The sequence below is a fragment of the Herpailurus yagouaroundi genome, unplaced genomic scaffold (assembly GCF_014898765.1).
Source record: "Herpailurus yagouaroundi ecotype Mexico unplaced genomic scaffold, PumYag 163, whole genome shotgun sequence".
NCBI classification, from domain to species: domain Eukaryota; kingdom Metazoa; phylum Chordata; class Mammalia; order Carnivora; family Felidae; genus Herpailurus; species Herpailurus yagouaroundi.
The window spans coordinates 53,807,812-53,823,990 of record NW_024412404.1 but is presented as its reverse complement, the minus strand read 5'-3'; the positions used below and the strand labels follow the sequence as shown (position 1 = coordinate 53,823,990).

At 46.2% G+C, this 16,179-nt stretch overlaps 2 protein-coding genes across 7 annotated transcripts in view; one reads left to right on the top strand and one right to left on the bottom strand.

Annotated features, from left to right (window-relative positions):
- SHTN1 (shootin 1) overlaps positions 1–7,029 on the top strand; it is a 101,978-nt gene extending 94,949 nt beyond the window's left edge. For 2 of the 3 annotated variants that reach the window (XM_040486574.1, XM_040486575.1), the window contains one exon: positions 5,252–7,029. In XM_040486574.1, coding sequence (XP_040342508.1) covers positions 5,252–5,474 — 223 coding nt within the window. In that variant the 3' untranslated portion in view covers positions 5,475–7,029. The remainder of the gene's footprint in view (positions 1–5,251) is intronic. The other variant, XM_040486576.1, reaches the window with a different exon arrangement.
- Positions 7,030–9,407: 2,378 nt separating this feature from the next.
- The window catches only part of ENO4 (enolase 4), a 29,445-nt gene continuing 22,673 nt past the window's right edge, over positions 9,408–16,179 (bottom strand). For all 4 annotated transcript variants that reach the window (XM_040486580.1, XM_040486579.1, XM_040486577.1 and 1 more), the window contains 4 exons: positions 15,910–16,105; positions 13,256–13,323; positions 12,615–12,732; positions 9,408–10,113 (listed from right to left, as the gene is read on the bottom strand). In XM_040486580.1, coding sequence (XP_040342514.1) covers positions 9,983–10,113; positions 12,615–12,732; positions 13,256–13,323; positions 15,910–16,105 — 513 coding nt within the window. In that variant the 3' untranslated portion in view covers positions 9,408–9,982. The remainder of the gene's footprint in view (positions 10,114–12,614; positions 12,733–13,255; positions 13,324–15,909; positions 16,106–16,179) is intronic.

Below are 16,179 nucleotides of genomic sequence, written 5' to 3'. Positions count from 1 at the left end.
CAAATAGGGTATCTGAGAGAAACACTAAAAACCACCTCTCCTGTAAAGCCGCTCCCGCTCACTGTTGTAGTAACTGTATAAAGGGCTCCGGAAACAAAGTGAGACTTCTTATTTTTACACACGGGAAAATAGAAAGCAGACTTCCTCTTTGGAGTTTTCCCAGGAAACTACTTTATAAAGACAAATTTAAATCTTTCCGTCTTCTGTCCTTGGAGGTGGTAAATACGATTGCAGCTTTATTCATTTTCATTGTAAACGCAGCAGCGTTCAGACCGTCCGGCTGTGCGTCATTTTTTGGACGGCTGCCACGGACTAATGCAGACGTCCCACCGGGAGACCAGAGAAGAACTAGACTTTGATTCACCAGATTGTGTTAAATAGTCCAGCTGTTGCGATTTGAAAGATAGTTACCTCCGAAGTGAAATAGAAATGAACTTGGCATTTATGCCTCCAACCATTTTTATACTGTTTGGCAATCAGCTTTTCAGAGGTAGCATTTTATAAAATAACTCTCACCGCTTAAAAGTTTCATTCACTGTAATGTTCAAAATGTCCCACCTTTATATTATCAGTAAAATTAAGCTTGAGTGATATGCAGAATTTGCATGAAATAAGCATTTCCCCCTTCATTTCGTGAGCTTTGATTGTATTCAATTGAGCTCAGAACCACATCTATTAGGGCTCTTTGGGGCATTAGTTAATTTGAATTGCAGCCGAAATGTTAGCTAGAATGTTGTTGAATATAATTGGAACGTGGAAAGTTGATTTTTGAAAGGAATTTCATTGAATGCAAACAATGATGTGCTTTTTGAAAATTAGAATGCTGTTCCTTTGTCTCTCGTAACACAGTCTGAGAAATCACCGAGTCCCTTTATGAAAGTTCAGTTTTGGCAACGCTGTTTACAGTCGTTCGGGTTTTTGTGGTACCAGTGTGGTTTGGAGTCAGGTCTTTTCCTCTGACTAGCAAGTGGCCCCCACATGCCCGGGCCCCACATTCTGGCTCTCTTGTAGCTGGGGAACAGTAGCTGCTTTCTAAAAGGGCACCCGAGCTGTGTGCACTCCGGCATCGGCTCCGTGGAGCGGCACAGATTGCTACATTGTCTCTGAGCTTTTATTTTGCTTTTCAGTTTTTCTTTTTGTCTTGAAATAGCTCTTGAGCAAACCATCTAAAATGACCCGTGAAAATATTTTGAATGGATCATAAATGACTACCAGTATGTCGCGGTAAGAAAAAGAATACTGGGCCAGGAAATCCAGATTCTAGGATTTTAATCCTGTGTCTGCTAGTAACAAGTTACGCGCCCTTGAACAAATCACTTAACGCACTATTCTTTGGTGTCCTCGTCAAACAAATGAAAAGGTTGGACTAGTTCACGTCAGTGATGCCTTTCAGCCTGAACGCCACAGGATTTTAGTCTTACTTTAGAGCACCCATAAAATGGAAGTTTTACATTTGGCGATTTTGTAACATACAGGAGAAAGGCTGCCATACTTTTCATGAGTACTTAGTTTTAATTCCTTTTTTGTGGTCCTTGCCCTTGGATGAAGAATTAAAGCAGACGAAGTGAGCAGAATAATAGTATACTGCAATTCCTATCGGATTGTTGCCTTTGAGCCCTTGAGCCTTTCCCTTAGGGGAGAAGCTTTTTTTTTTTTTTTTTTTTTTTTTTTTTTACGTTTACTTACTTATTTTGAGAGAGCGCGGGAGTGTGTGTGCATGTGCCTGTGAGAGGGACAGAGAGAGACAGAGAGAGAACCCCAAGCAGGTTCCACGCCCAACACAGAGCTCCACGTGGAGCTTGATCTCATGACCGTGAGATCATGACCTGAACCCAAATCAAGAGTCAGAGGCTTAACTGACTGAGCCACCCAGATGCCCCTATCTTAGGGGAGGAGCTTTGACTTGCTAGAACTTGCCATTGTGGCTGCCTAGAGCAAGAGCCTGGTTTCTTGGCACGGTCACTGATGACAATCTGGCCCTTCCCATGATGGGGATGGAGGCACAATGAGGCTGCAGAAGGTCCCTCGTTCCAGAAGGGGTCCTGGGAAGCGCCCCATGGGAACCTGGAATAGACCTAATGTGTCAAACCCGGAGGAGGTATCAGTCACAAAGGGAAAGGAGGCAAAGGATAGTTTGAAGGGATGGACTCGGAAAGAGGCATCTGAAAACAGGGATTCAGAGAGAAAGGAATCAGTAAACATGCCAAAATTAGCCTGTGGCGTTATTGTCCAGTTTCTGAGAGAAGACACCTTTGGTAAGCGGCATGGCACCGTGGAAGAAGCAGGAAAGGAGAGAGCTCCTGATTCTTGCACTGCCTCTGCCGTTGATGAACCATGTGATTGTAGGCCAGGTTCTCTCCTCCAAAACTCATTGTTCTCATCTGTTAAAGGACCAGTTGGACTCGATGATTGCCTGCCGTAGCCCCTTTTGGCCTGAACCCATTGGGATTCCCAGTCAGTGGTCATTATCCGTGAGAAATCAGTTACTCTGACCCTCAGTGCGTGCATTCAGAGAAACTGCCCACGGTGATAACCAACGGAGTTCTCTCGTTGTAGCCTACGGGTGACTTAATAATGAATCAATCTGTAGTTGAGGCACTAAGTCAATTCCGGGCCAATTTCATCCCGACCACTCAAGGTTTCTGAGTTTTCGATTCAGTCGACATCGCCTTGTTGCTCTTGTGGAAGCCTGAGAGCATTTCCTGGAAGTTTTCACCTCCAGCCGATGCGAGAAGCTTTCTTTAGGGTCTGTTCATCACCCCTTCACCTGCAGACACACACGGGCGTGAAAACATCCACGGTAGTTCTCCGAAAGTGCCGAAGGTCAGTACGGGCTGACGGAAGCTGCTCACTTAGGAGGAGGCGGAGCTTCATGCCTCGAGCAGGCCGGCTGGCTCACGTAGCAGTGGGCTCAGACCCAACATGGCAGAGCCAGACCGGTGACCGGCCTGCGGACTGTTGTGGCTTTTGGGCCACAACAGCCGAGCCAGGCTGGAGCTTCGTTTCCTGGGATTCCCGTGCCCGTTTGTTTCCAGGTTAGCGTGGGCCACAAGACAAATTCGCGTGAGCCTTAGAAGGCGGAAGTGACACCGGTGTCATTTCTGTTCTGTTTTGAAGGCTCTGGAGGTCCGCGGAGGGCGGACGCCGTGACGGTCCACGCGCGGTGTCCCCTAGTTAGCACGTGGTGGCAGCTGGCCCACGGTTTTCCCAGCGGCCCCCAGCTCCTCCTCCAGCTTTTCCAGCTTTTGGACCAGGTCCGTGTGTGGTTCCTGCAGGTCGTCTACGTCGTGGGGTTCGGAGACTGCGAAAGAGACAGAGCGGCGGTTTGTCCTCAGTCTCTTGTCAGTTTTCACCATGTTCCTTTTCAGCTGCCAGGACCGCTGACTTCATTCAGGTCCAGCGTCGGACGCAGCGGCCACAGACTTACCCAGACAGCCTCGCTCTCTCCCTTGCCTGAAGCCTCGTTCCAGTCGCGAACCTCGTAGGTCTCTCGCAGCGGTTCCGCTCCCGTGACCGTGCCCCGGTGCACACGGTCTTTCAGGCGTTGTCTGGGTCAGGGAAGGTCAAACCGGGTACCGCTGGGGGAACTGTATCCCCTGTTGACTCCCGAAGCACAGCAGCAGACGTCCTAAGAGGCGGATCTGTGGTCCAGCTTGATGGAAGGGGTCCTGGCGTTTTCTGATGACAAGAGTGTTGTCAAACTGAGGCCAAAACTCGCCGCGGCGCGGCTTTCCTCCGTCTCCCGGTCATCTCTGTGTGCTCGCCACCGCCACAGAAGACCGAGTCGTGTGTTAGTCACCGTCGATGGTGGCCAAGTCATGCAGTGTAACCGAAAGGCCAGGCGGAGCGGTTTTTCAAGCATCAGGACAGATGTCACAGTACTGGGCAGAAGGCGGGAAGACCGCGGTCGTCGGGTTTCAGGTCGTGGTACCTGTGGCCGGAGCAGACAGGCTGCCTTTTCTCAGTAGTCAGGCGTTTGTTCTGATGCTTTCTTGCGTGAGAGAGACCTCCAGACCTGGCCACGCCAGAGCGTGGGCTTCTGAGCCCCTCACATCTCGTTAGGATCCACTCGTTTATTCGTGCCGCCCGTGGGCCCACGCTTGGTGCCGGGTGGAGGTGAACAAAGCCGAGGGTCCCTGTTTCGTGCACGCCTCCCTCTTACTTGAAGAGACAGACGCATCACACAGCACTCATTGCATCGTGACTGCGGTGAGTTCCACCGGCGAGGAGTCGTAGGGGGTGAGGGAGTGTCTGGATGGCTCCGGGGCTCAGGGAGTCGTAGCGGCACCAACTCCCGTGAAGGGCTGGTCGAGCAGTGGACTCACCAGAGGCGGGACGGGGGTGTGCTGGCTCGAGCTTCGCATCGTAGCCTTTGCCACGAAGGCCAGTGAAGTCTGAAGAGCCCCTGTCCCGCCTTCCTGACACGCGGCAGGAAAAAGACACAGAAGACGTCCCTGTTTTCACAAGGAGATTGTCACTCACGCAGCTTGAGAAGCAGTAGCTTCGTGCCTTAGAATAAATAGAAGGGAAGAGAGGAAGCTTCTGTGGGGAACGAAGCCACCTCTGAAATTCATTAAGAAATTTCCCCAGAAACAGGGTTCTCCTTCAGGGAAAAAGTTGATGGTCACTTAGCATTTTAGCTTATTCTCTGGATCCTTCCACCGGCCCTTGTTCCTCCCTTGCCCCTCCCCAGGTCTCGCCAGATTTCTTCTGGTCGCTAATGGCAGCGGCAGGCACGTCTCTCAGCTGCCCATCCGGGATGGGGTTGCTTCCTTCGCTCAGCGGGGTGGTCTCCTCAGAGCTGATCTGCAGCTAGTTGTTCCCAGGGACAGGATGGGTGGGGGGGGGGTGTCACTGACTCCTTCTGGCTAAGAGAAGGTGGGACAGGAGTCTAGGCGCAGTGGGACGGCCTGCGCCAGGCACCCAAGAGCTTTGCACTTCTTGAGAAGAGTGTGTAATTAAGCAGGTAGGTGAATTTGGCTTTTTAACACTTCCGTAGTTAATTGCTCTGACTTTTTCCGCCTTCTTTCTCCTGGCCTCCTGCTCCTAATATGTCATCTAATAGCTCCTTTTTCTTTTAATGGCTGGCACCTCAAAGACCACTTTGTGCATGCTAATTAGACTTAGAGCATTTGGGTTTTTTTTTTTTTTTTTTTTTGGTTGGTCTGAATCCAGGAATATGGAAGCCAAATATTTTCTCTCTCTCTGCTTTTTTGTTTTGTTTTGTTTTGTGTAAATGTTCTTCCTCTAGGCCTCCCAGTAACGCCGGATGCAGGAGCCAGTGCTTTGGCAAAGAGCAACAAGCTGGACCTGTTGTAGTTTTAGATCCTGTTTCCACACACGAACCCCAAACCAAAGACCAGCTCACCGAAAAAGATTCAACTCCACGCAAGGATGACGAAGGCAAAATGAAACCAGAATACAAAGAAGACAGCATGGAAAAAATGAGAGACACAGACAGCTCTCACTGCTGATGCGAAAGCCGACTCGTGTACCAGCCCTCTTCGCCGAGTAGTGATCAGTTCCGGCGTATTGGCAAGGGGGCTGCCGATATTCTGTTCTTGTCACTGGACTCACGGTACAGGTTCTATTCTGGTGTCACTTTTGTAAGTAATTTACCTATAAACATAAGTAAGTTGTTTAGCAAAATACACATCCTATGTAGGTTTTATTTTTCTGTATAGGGATAAGCTGTTTTGTTTTTGTTTTTCAAATTCGTGTATTAAGTGTGACTTCTTCTAGAAGGTTACAAAAAATTCAGACGTTTGTCTTTTTAGCTAACGTGCAAACCACTGAACAAACGTAATACTGAAAGTTCGCGGCTCTATGGATAAATGGAGAAACAGAACTGACCAACTGAAGAGGATTTAAAAAGTCCCCAAAGAAGCTTCTGTTTGGGGGGCTGATCTTCTTTTGATAGAGAAACTGCAGTAGCATGGAAATTGTTAGGCACGTGGCATACAGATCACTTTCTAGCCTATCCCGAGGTAAAGCATAAAATTCAGGAGCTGCAGGTGCCAAGCCAGTACTCCCATAGTCCGTGCTCCTTGCACACACTGTCAGCTATGGAACAGAAAATCCGTGTGTATTTTCACCGTGTTCAGAGCCTCCCAAGGACGTCGGTGGGAATGCTCTGGTGGCCTGAATGAAGAATGGAGGGGAAAGTCCCAGCCTTGGATTTAATAGAGTATTATCTTGGTAAACAGTGTGCTCCGTGCTAGGAGTTAACTGTTTTCTCACGTACGAACGTGGCACCAGTGCCGTGGTTTATTGCGATTCTTATGTACAGTCAAGATAAGTGACAAGCACACTATTTTCCTCCTTCACTGCTGTTCCACATTATGCAGGTTTGTTGTATGTGTGTGTGTGTTTTTTTAAAGAAATTAAGTGGTAGTTAGTCTCTAAAAATACGATGTTTCAGTCTACCACGGTGAATAAATAGAAATGTAATCAGGGATTTAAAAAAAAAAAACTTATACAGCTTTTCAAAGTTGATTGTTTCAAAATTGGTGTTTATTTAAAATAAGTGGTAAGGTACTTGAATGCATTTTTTATGACAATGATTCAGTAATGGTAATTTTACTATTAAAGAACGTGAAAGGTTTAGTTTTGTTAGCGCGGCTCAGCATGTAGCTGTCAGGTGTTTCTCACCTAAGGGCAGAAGAAAATGATAGTAATAATTGCAGTAGTTGTATTTTATTTTTGCACGTGTGCTAAGCATAGGCTTGAAGAGGTGGGTAGGCAGGTAAATAAATGTACTTCCTAAATTTGGAGATAATTCTCCTTCTGTAGGTTTGTTATGCTTGACTGTTTCCATGTTCTTCCAGTGATGATTTTCCAGTTACTTATTGGTTTACTCACGGGGAATTAAAATGTAATGTTTTTCGGCTATAACGTTCCTAACTGAATACTATTCTGTATGATCCACTGACTACAAACTGCGTTAACACTTAACACAAGTTCTGTTATGCTGTGATTTGAAGTCTCCTCACCACGCTTATTAAAAAGCACTGACAGTTTCCCATTAAAGGTCAGTTGTGGTTATTGAGATTTTGGGGTTACGTCCCCAAACTTGTCATTCTTGAGCAAGAAAATTGCAGACGCGTTGGATGACTTCAGCGATTTTTAACTGTCCGCAAAATGATTTCTTTGAGGAATTTTGCTCCGTGCTTCTTCGTGCTCTCCTTCCTGTGTCTGTCATGAGGCTGCCGGCATGTGTTGTACACACATTTAGGAACATAAAGACACGTACACTTGTCATTCCCTAATCATCACACACATCAAGGGGGTGACGCACTTACGCAGCCCCCCTCATTTCCAGGGTAGGAAGGTAACCTGTTTGGTGAGATGCGCTCCCCGGGCCAGACATCGATTAGCAACCGGGCTTTGCAAGTGTTCTTGTCTTGTCCGAGCCACTTTCTTTCCTTCATCGTGATCACAAAGCGTTGAAAGTTAATTTGATCTCGAGGAGTTTGATGTAGGATTTAACTCCTCTTGTTCTGCCTCCAGTATTGCCCCTTTCGCATCAGTTGTGAGGAGGTTCGTCCCTGCTGGGGTGCCGTTGTCAACAAGCTGTTAGTCCAGGACAGGAGGACACAGGAAGACTGGGGTTTGTGTCTTCAAGGTCATTCTTAGCCATTTGCACACACCCGCAAATTAATAGATGATCTTTATACCATTTTAAAGTTGGAAGGGACTGCCAACTTTAAAGTTTTGTTTTCTCTAAAAAATGATTTCTTCTTCTGTTTTGGAACAGGAACTATGCCTCACCTGCTACAGAGTTTTGGACTAGTACTGGTGCGTTTTTATTGCCCGCGTGAGGCAAAGGGATAGACATACTTTGTGCTCTTGCTATTAAAGAAGGTGTCTCCCTTCTTTCCCCAAAGAAGAAGAATGTAGTTAAAATTCTAACACCCTCTTGTGCCTGGGCTGGTCTCAAAGTCCTCGGCACCGTGGTCTCAGCAGCTGGGCGATCCCGTGGAAACACTGACTGGCAGGACCCCCCAGGGCTGTACCCGGCCAGCCTTGTTTTGCCCGAGTGAGAAGGAACGGGTGACTTGGCTTGGGCTACTCACCAGGAATTCCTCTTTCCTCGGCCTCTTTGTTAACACACAATAACACGTTTGTTGGAAAAATGGAGTAGGACAGGCAAACACGACCATCCATTCTCTTTCTAGACCATCTTTAGATTGTACGTCAGGTAAATGATGGTCTGTGTCACAGAACCCTGGATGATTTTCCCATGTGTGTTTAATGACTTCTGTCCTGGAACAACTTCAGCGTATGTGGCAGTAAGTTGTGGAGATGGGACACTGTCCATCACCATCTGGGAGCTTAGAACGATCCTCAAGCAGCCCTCGTTGAAAGGATTGGATCGGTTTGGAAGTTTCTTCCTGGCACTAACATTCCCCAACCCCATTCATTCACAATGGACGTAGGACTAGTCTCTTTGACCTCTTTTATAAATAATAACTTCTATAGCGTGTATAGTGCGTGTTTTATGTCTACGATATAGTGACATGTATGTAGGGAGAGAGAGAGAAAATGTAAGTAGAAGCAGTGTTCATTACATGAAGAAATTCGAATGCTCCTCTCCATTGGCGGCCCTGGGCTTCAAGTTAGGAAAAGGTGGACAGGCTGTGTGCCTGTGTGCAAATGAAATCACTAACCCGGTTGAGGTAATAAATGACCTCTTTGGTTCATTTAATTTAGTTACTGACTTAGTTTGCATATTTTTACTCTGGTTCCATTCATTTAATTATAATTTGTGTTATGGTCCAGGGCAGACTGTCCGGTGATCCCCCGTATTTCAGGTGCATGTCACTATGTGCAAAGGCTGTGTCGAACGCCAGTCATGTGCTGCCTGCCTTTAAAATGAATTTTCCTGCCAGGTTCTCCTACCCATCACGTGTTGCTGAGCACCGGGACAGGCAGGAGCAACCACAGATCGCGACATGGTTCTCCCACCGCCGCCCCGTGTGCTCTGAGAGAGCCCGCCCCTGAGCCAATTTTCAGTCGTTGCTTTGAGCGTAAGCCCTTGGCTTTACCATAAGGCCCTTAAGTTTCCCCGTGGGTACTCTTCAAAAGGGAAGCTTCTCCGTGTGCTCAGTAAAAACATACAGAATACATCAGAAATCTAAACTTCACCAACTCTCCCGCAGGTCAGTGCATAACAATTTTCATAGCTTTAGAGGAAAGCAAATGGTGACTTTTAACAGAAGCTAAATTATATATAAAGCAGTAGGACGCTATTAGATCTATAGGTGTGTGTTTGAATAAATTGGTTTCTGGTACTTTTCTGCTATAGCACCGACGCTGGCTTATACGAAGGGCACTTCAGTCAGCCTGTATATCATTTTTAGTCCCCTGTTTGTTAGATGCCGTAGTATAAATAATTGGGCAGTTAGGAACCTTAAGGTTATTTATTCATTTAATGTGTTTTGTTCCTTTATACTGATTTCTTTTTCCAAAGAGGATCTAAGGACACGCACAAGCATATAAGTAATATAATAAAGACGAAAATTTGGGGGAGGGAACCAGGGAAAAGGGAATTAACGGTAAGGAGGGAAGAGGAAGCCGGCGGTCACACAGACTGTGGCCTCTCACACTTGTGCGTGAGGCTGTGGCTACTACAGAAACGCGTTTGTGCTTTCTGGCACGGAATTAGAATCTGCGCTGAGTGAGGAGTCAACGGCAAAAGCGTTGGGCTCTTTTACTGGGTCGTGGCCCCCCAATGGACAGGAGGGCTGGTATACAAACAGAATCCCCACGGAAATGGGTGGCTGGAAGACGCAGGTTACACGTATGATTTCAGGCCGAAGGGCTACGTACCGATTTTACCAAAGAGTGAAATCCAAAGAGTCAAACGGAGCACGCGAGTTAGGGACGTTTTTGAGCAAAACCAACACAGAGATGCACCTCAGCTGTACGGGTCTCAAGTGGCCATAAGTCGGGGTTGTCCGTGGCCCCATCCAGAAGACGCTCACGCTTTGGCTGATCCCTCCATCACTTCTGTGGGGAAGATGGGCTCCAGGAGCTCAGGCGGCCCCCCAGCCATGGTGGCCTTTTCAGCTTCCTCGTGCAAGGAAAAAAATGTGTGTTCCTCGTTGAAACCTATTAAACAACAAGAGCAATAAAGGTTACAGTTAACCCAGTGGTGCCAAGTTGGCTGTTATTTGTTACGTGACGTAGAGGAGGTCATCTTCAGAACCGCCCAGAGGGGTCACGTCGCCGTGGGAAAAGATCCTGGGACCATTTAAAACCGGGCCCGACTTGGGTTGTATGTTAGCTGTGCGGCATGCTTGTTCAGTTTGTGTGGCACCCTTCCGGAACATTTGGCGTATGGTGGACTTTGGGCAGAAGCTTGGCAGAAAAGGACCAGAGGAAGAAGATGAACTAGAGGGAAGACCAGTCCTCTACGTGAATACAAACCATTGTCAGCTAACTGTTCCAACATAGACAGTTGCAGACTTCAGTCCAGTCCAGTCCATGCGGGCAGTGCCTGTGTTAAGGGTTGAGCTTCTACAGGACTTCCTACTTATTCTCTTAGTGGGGACATTTGTTTTTCCAGTTTTTGGTCATTTATTGACTACTTATCATTTACTGACTACTGTCAATGTGCTGTACTGGCCACAGGCCAATGACAAGAATTTTCATCACAGGCGCACCTCAGAGATCCTGCCCGTGTAGTCCCGGACCACCACAAAAAAAGCAAGTTGAGTGAGTTTTTTGGTTTTCCAGCACATATAAAAGTTATGTTTATAACATAGTTGGTTAAGAGCGCAGTAGCGTTATGTCTAAAAAAAAAAAATGTATGGGGCGCCTGGGTTGGCTCAGTCGGTTGGGTGTCTGACTTCGGCTTAGGTTACGATCTCACGGTTTGTGAGTTCGAGCCCCTCATCGGGCTCCCTGCTGTCAGCGCAGAAGCCCGCCTCGGATCCTCTGTCGCCCTCTCTCTCTGCACCCCCGACTCAATTCCTTCTCTCAAAAATAAATGCACATTAAAAATATGTACAGACCTTAATTAAAAATACCGTATTGCTAGAAAATGCTCACCATCATCTGAGCTCTCAAAGTCAATCACCGGATCACAGATCATCATGAGAAGTGTGGTGATGAAACGGTTTGAAATTTTGCTAGAATTACTGCAACCTGATGGAGAGACGTGAAGGGAGCAAATGCTGTTGGAAAAACGGTGCGGACAGACTTGCTTGAGGCACGGTTGCCTCAAAGCTTCATTCTGTAAGAAGCCGCAGTCTCTGAGAAGTGCAGTAAAGCCAAATGCAGTAAAATGAGGCATGTCTGTAATCTGCTAATCTGTTCCAGAGTGTTTGGTCGGCACTGTCCCTGAGGGAGGAGGGGCTGGGCCGGGCCCCTGGTCACGAGGATCCTTTCTGATGCCCTGAAGCAGCTGTTTCTCTTGTGGGGAGGTCTGGCTGGAAATGTGGTGGGTCATTTTGGAACCTGAGGCTTCTAAGAGGCAGGATGACATAAAATAACCAGGTAGGAATAATCATATATAGGAGCAGTATGATTTTGCCTATCTGGAAAAACCAACCTGATATTACACATCCAACAACACACACTAATTTCTGATTGCCCTTACACTCCTCAGAGTCTCTCCATTATGTTTTTAAAAAAATTTTTTTAATGTTTTATTTATTTTTGAGAGAGAGAGAGAGAGAGAGAGACAGAGCATGAGCAGGGGAGGGTCAGAGAGAGAGGGAGACACAGAATCCGAAGCAGGCTCCAGGCTCTGAGCTGTCAGCACAGAGCCCGACGTGGGGCTCGAACCCACGAACCGTGAGAGCATGACCTGAGCCGAAGTTTGACGCTTAATCGACTGAGCCACCCAGGCGCCCCATGTTTTTATTTTCTATGAAGCTTAGGGTGTCTTTCAAGGTCATTACATATGTTAAACATAGCAAATTTATCATCATGGCTTCCATCGGTGTCTTTGTTGTTTGAATTACAAAGACGATAACGTGGTCTCTTTAAATATCTCTGTATGCTATGTGCCTACTTCTGGCCATCCCAGTAACGAAGGGTAAAAATGGGTATCTGGGGTGTTTTCTCTCCAAGTAGCCAGTACTTACAAGGTGCTCCTATCCAAGCAAAGCTGCAGAGGTTTTTGCCTCATAAAAAAGAAATAATTTACCTCATAAATTCCCTCGGTTCTCCTGAGACCGTAGCCTTTCCAACGTATGACAGACTTAACATGCTGTCTACTCGTCTGAAGGAAAAGGAGTTGTTTCTAAGACTCATCAGGAAAACATCTGCCTTTAACTTTCAGGGGCTGTGCAGCCAGACCTTAACCATAATTTGGAGCATAACAAAAGGTAGGCTTGGAGATTCCAATCAATTAATTCTATTGAAAAGCACCATGCAGCTTATTCATGGAGAGGAAGGGCGAGAGTTTTAAACATTCAGGTAAATAGATAATCCATTAAGAAAACAATGCACATTGTGGTAAATGCCACCCCAGTGTTGTCAGCACTTAGTTATAGTCTTTGGATTCCCCTGCCCTCCTGCTGAGGGCCTCCCATTCCCCCTCTTCCAATCTTTGTTCTCTTATTCATGGCGAAGTGAAAACAAAGCAAGAAAGCAGCACGTACCCAGTGCTCCCTTCTGGACAAGTTCTTCCTCTATAGTAAAAAGGCGGTTGTACTTAGTCACCCGTTCGCCTCGAGAAAGACCTCCCAACTTGATAAACCGGACACCGAGTCCAATGGCCTAAGGGGGTGGGGGACAAAATTTATTTTAAACGAGAAGTCACGTGTTGCTAAAATACGAACCGTTCTTTAGGGAGAAAGGGAGCGGACACCGCGTGCTGTTCTGGTTTTCCTCATAAGTCAGTAGTTTATCTTCATGTAGGTAACACGGTCTGCTTACAAAGGGACAGCGGCAAAAGGTAAAGAGCGTGACTAAACATCAGATGCTTTACTAGTCATGTGAGCGTGCTGATTTTATCCAAGAACATTCTGGCCTTTCCCACTTCATTTTAGGCGGTAAGATTGCAAGGGCACACCCCAGCCATTTCAGTGTGCTCATCATTTTCCCAGGACTTCAATTTTTCTTCTTTTTAAAAGTTCAAAGATTAGCTCTTTACAAAAGGCAGCTGTCTGGGAGGAAGCAAGTCTCTTTCATAAAAGGTTACATGACTTTCTCCGCCAAATACTGCATTTCTCTGAAATACCAATTCGAGATAAAAGCAGTGTTTTGGCAATTCTGCAATTGACCAGCTTTTAGCACTTACCAAATCGACAAGGCTGTCATCAGAAGACTCTCCTTCTGTACTTCCAAAGACAGCGATGTGCTTCTTACCTGTAAGCAGAGGAATTCTTTTCAGGTTTAGATGGTATAGAAACAATAAATGTGTGTATATATATATATATATACATACGTATATACATATATGTATATGTACATATATGTATATATGTATACATATATACATATATGTATATACGTATGTATATGTATATATACGTATGTATATATGTATATATGTATGTATATTGTATATATATGTATATACGTATGTATATGTATATATACGTATGTATATATGTATATATACATACATGCCTCTGGAACCAAAATTTTTTTTTTTTAATTTTTTTTTTCAACGTTTATTTATTTTTGGGACAGAGAGAGACAGAGCATGAACGGGGGAGGGGCAGAGAGAGAGGGAGACACAGAATCGGAAACAGGCTCCAGGCTCTGAGCCATCAGCCCAGAGCCTGACGCGGGGCTCGAACTCCCGGACCCGCGAGATCGTGACCTGGCTGAAGTCGGACGCTTAACCGACTGCGCCACCCAGGCGCCCCTGGAACCAAAATTTAAAATTTGCTAGAGATTTGGGGCACCTGGGTGGCTCAGTCGGTTAAGTGTCCAACTTCGGCTCAGGTCATGATCTCGGGGTTAGTGAGTTCAAGCCCCACATCAGGCTCTGTGCTGACAGCTCGGAGCCCGGAGCCTGCTTCGGATGCTTTGTCTCCCTTTCTCTCTGTTCCTCCCTCCCTCTCTCTCTCTCTCTCTCTCACTCAAAAATAAAGATTTTTTTTAAAAAATTGCTAGAGATTTAAAACTTTCCTGTGAAGAGTCAATGATTTGACCAGAGAGAATTCTGATCTAAACATTGTATTTTTATTACCCTAGTTGTTTTTTGTTTTCTGTTTTTTTGAGAAACAGAATGCACATGTAGGGGGGAGGGGCAAAGGGAGAAGAGGGAGGGACAGAAGGAGCCCAATGTTGGGCTTGATCTCAGGTGAAATCATGACCTGAGCTGAAATCCAGAGTGACACACTTATTCCTGAGCCCCCCAGGTGCCACTTGTTACCCTAGTTTTACCTGTTTATGCCTTTCTGGTATCTCAGATGCTAAACCCTACATGAATGCCACCTGTCAACAAATCTAAGCTACCATAAGTTGTAAGACCTTTATGACCACTAAAGGGGAGAAATGCTCAAATTAGATCGACACGTTTCTAAGACCACAACTGTGGGACACGATTCCATCTTGTCCATGTTCAGTGTAGGAAAGTGTGCATCTTTGAGACAAAATCTACAGGAAGTAAAAGGGCATCATTTGGGGAGATGATACGCCTCATTGGATTCCACAGTTTATCATGTAGAATATTATTCAAAGGAACCTGTTGTTCTGAGTGTTTACTTATGAGACGAACAGTGTTGCTGGTGCTTAATCAGTCATTTGAGGATCTCAGAACCCCTTGAAATTTGCCAGTCTACAAAGAGCCAGGATTCTTCCTCCAGAGACAGTGTTTGTGCTTTAGAGGCAGGAGCTAGAGTAGCAATCTGAAGTGATTGCCTGCTGACAGGGAGGCCCTGGAGGAAAGGCCAGGGCTGGGGCCTCCCATCCACCTCCTATAGGACAGCGCTGCCTGGGCCCTCGACTGGGCCCTCTGCAGGACAGGGACTATGCGCATTCCATTCCCTTCTCTGGCACCAGCCCAGGACCCTGGCTGCCAGTCTGGCCCTGAGTCCTGCTCCAGCCTTCTGCCTAGTTCCTGAGACCCACTCATGTTTCAGGCACTGTGTGTGAGTGAACGAGGCTCCTGTGAACTCACGGGAGTTTACAGTCTAATGGAGGCTACTAGACATTAAATAACTGAACAAGTAACTGAGGCCAGTAGGATATAGAGAAAGCATAGGAGGCTATGAGAAAGGTTCAGAGCAACCAGGTAGGGGCGAGGAAGCCTGGAAAGGTACATACATCTGAAAAGGTTTCCTTTAAGGAAAGGAGACCTAAAGGATCAGGAGTTGTTAGCTGAGTAAATGATACAGGGCAAAGCATTCTAACCTGAAGGAACAGCATGTTCAAAGCCCTCAAGTTGGTAAAGAGTTTGAAACTTGTGAGGAATTGAAACCATCAGTGTGGGGGCACCTGGGTGGCTTAGTCAGTAAGCATCCAACTCGATTTTGGCTCAGGTCATGATCTCACAGTTGTGAGATCGAGCCCTGCTTTGGGGTCCTTGCTGGGCACAAAGTCTGCTTAAGATTCTCTCTCCCTCTTCCTCGCCCTTGCTCGCACACAAACACCCACTCTCTCTCTCTCTCTCAAAAATAAAAAAATCAGCATGGACAAGTGGGATCACTGTAGTGTGGTATGAAGCTGATAAGGCATTGTCCTTAGCCACACCTGTGTGGTAGCCCTCGATAAAGGGGTCAACCTTCTAGACTGGGGCTGTTGTCGGAACACTGAAGTGACTCAGTAAGCTAGCTGCATTTCGTCTTCCAGCATCAAAGCTCTCGCAGATGGTTGGAAATTTGTTTTCCTTCCAAGATGAATGCCATGCTTTTTATTAACTGATAAACTGTGTTATTTTTGGCTCCTTTTACAACCAAGTTCGGTTCATTATGAGCCTGTTAGATCTATATTTTTACTCACTGTCAAGAAGATTGGTTATTTGCACCAAGTCAGACATCGTAGTTTGATTGGTGTGTTTGATGATCAGCCCACTGGATTTGGGGATGCTGATGTTACCGTTCTCTAGAAGTTTAGAAATGCTTTTGGATGTAGTTCCTGCAATTATGTAACATCTGGAACCAAGAGCATTATAGATGCTGTCCCACTGTTCAGAGTCCTAGGTAAATATTTAAGAATTGATAGTTATAATGCATTAAGCATAGTCACAAAACAACAGGCATCTTATGGCAA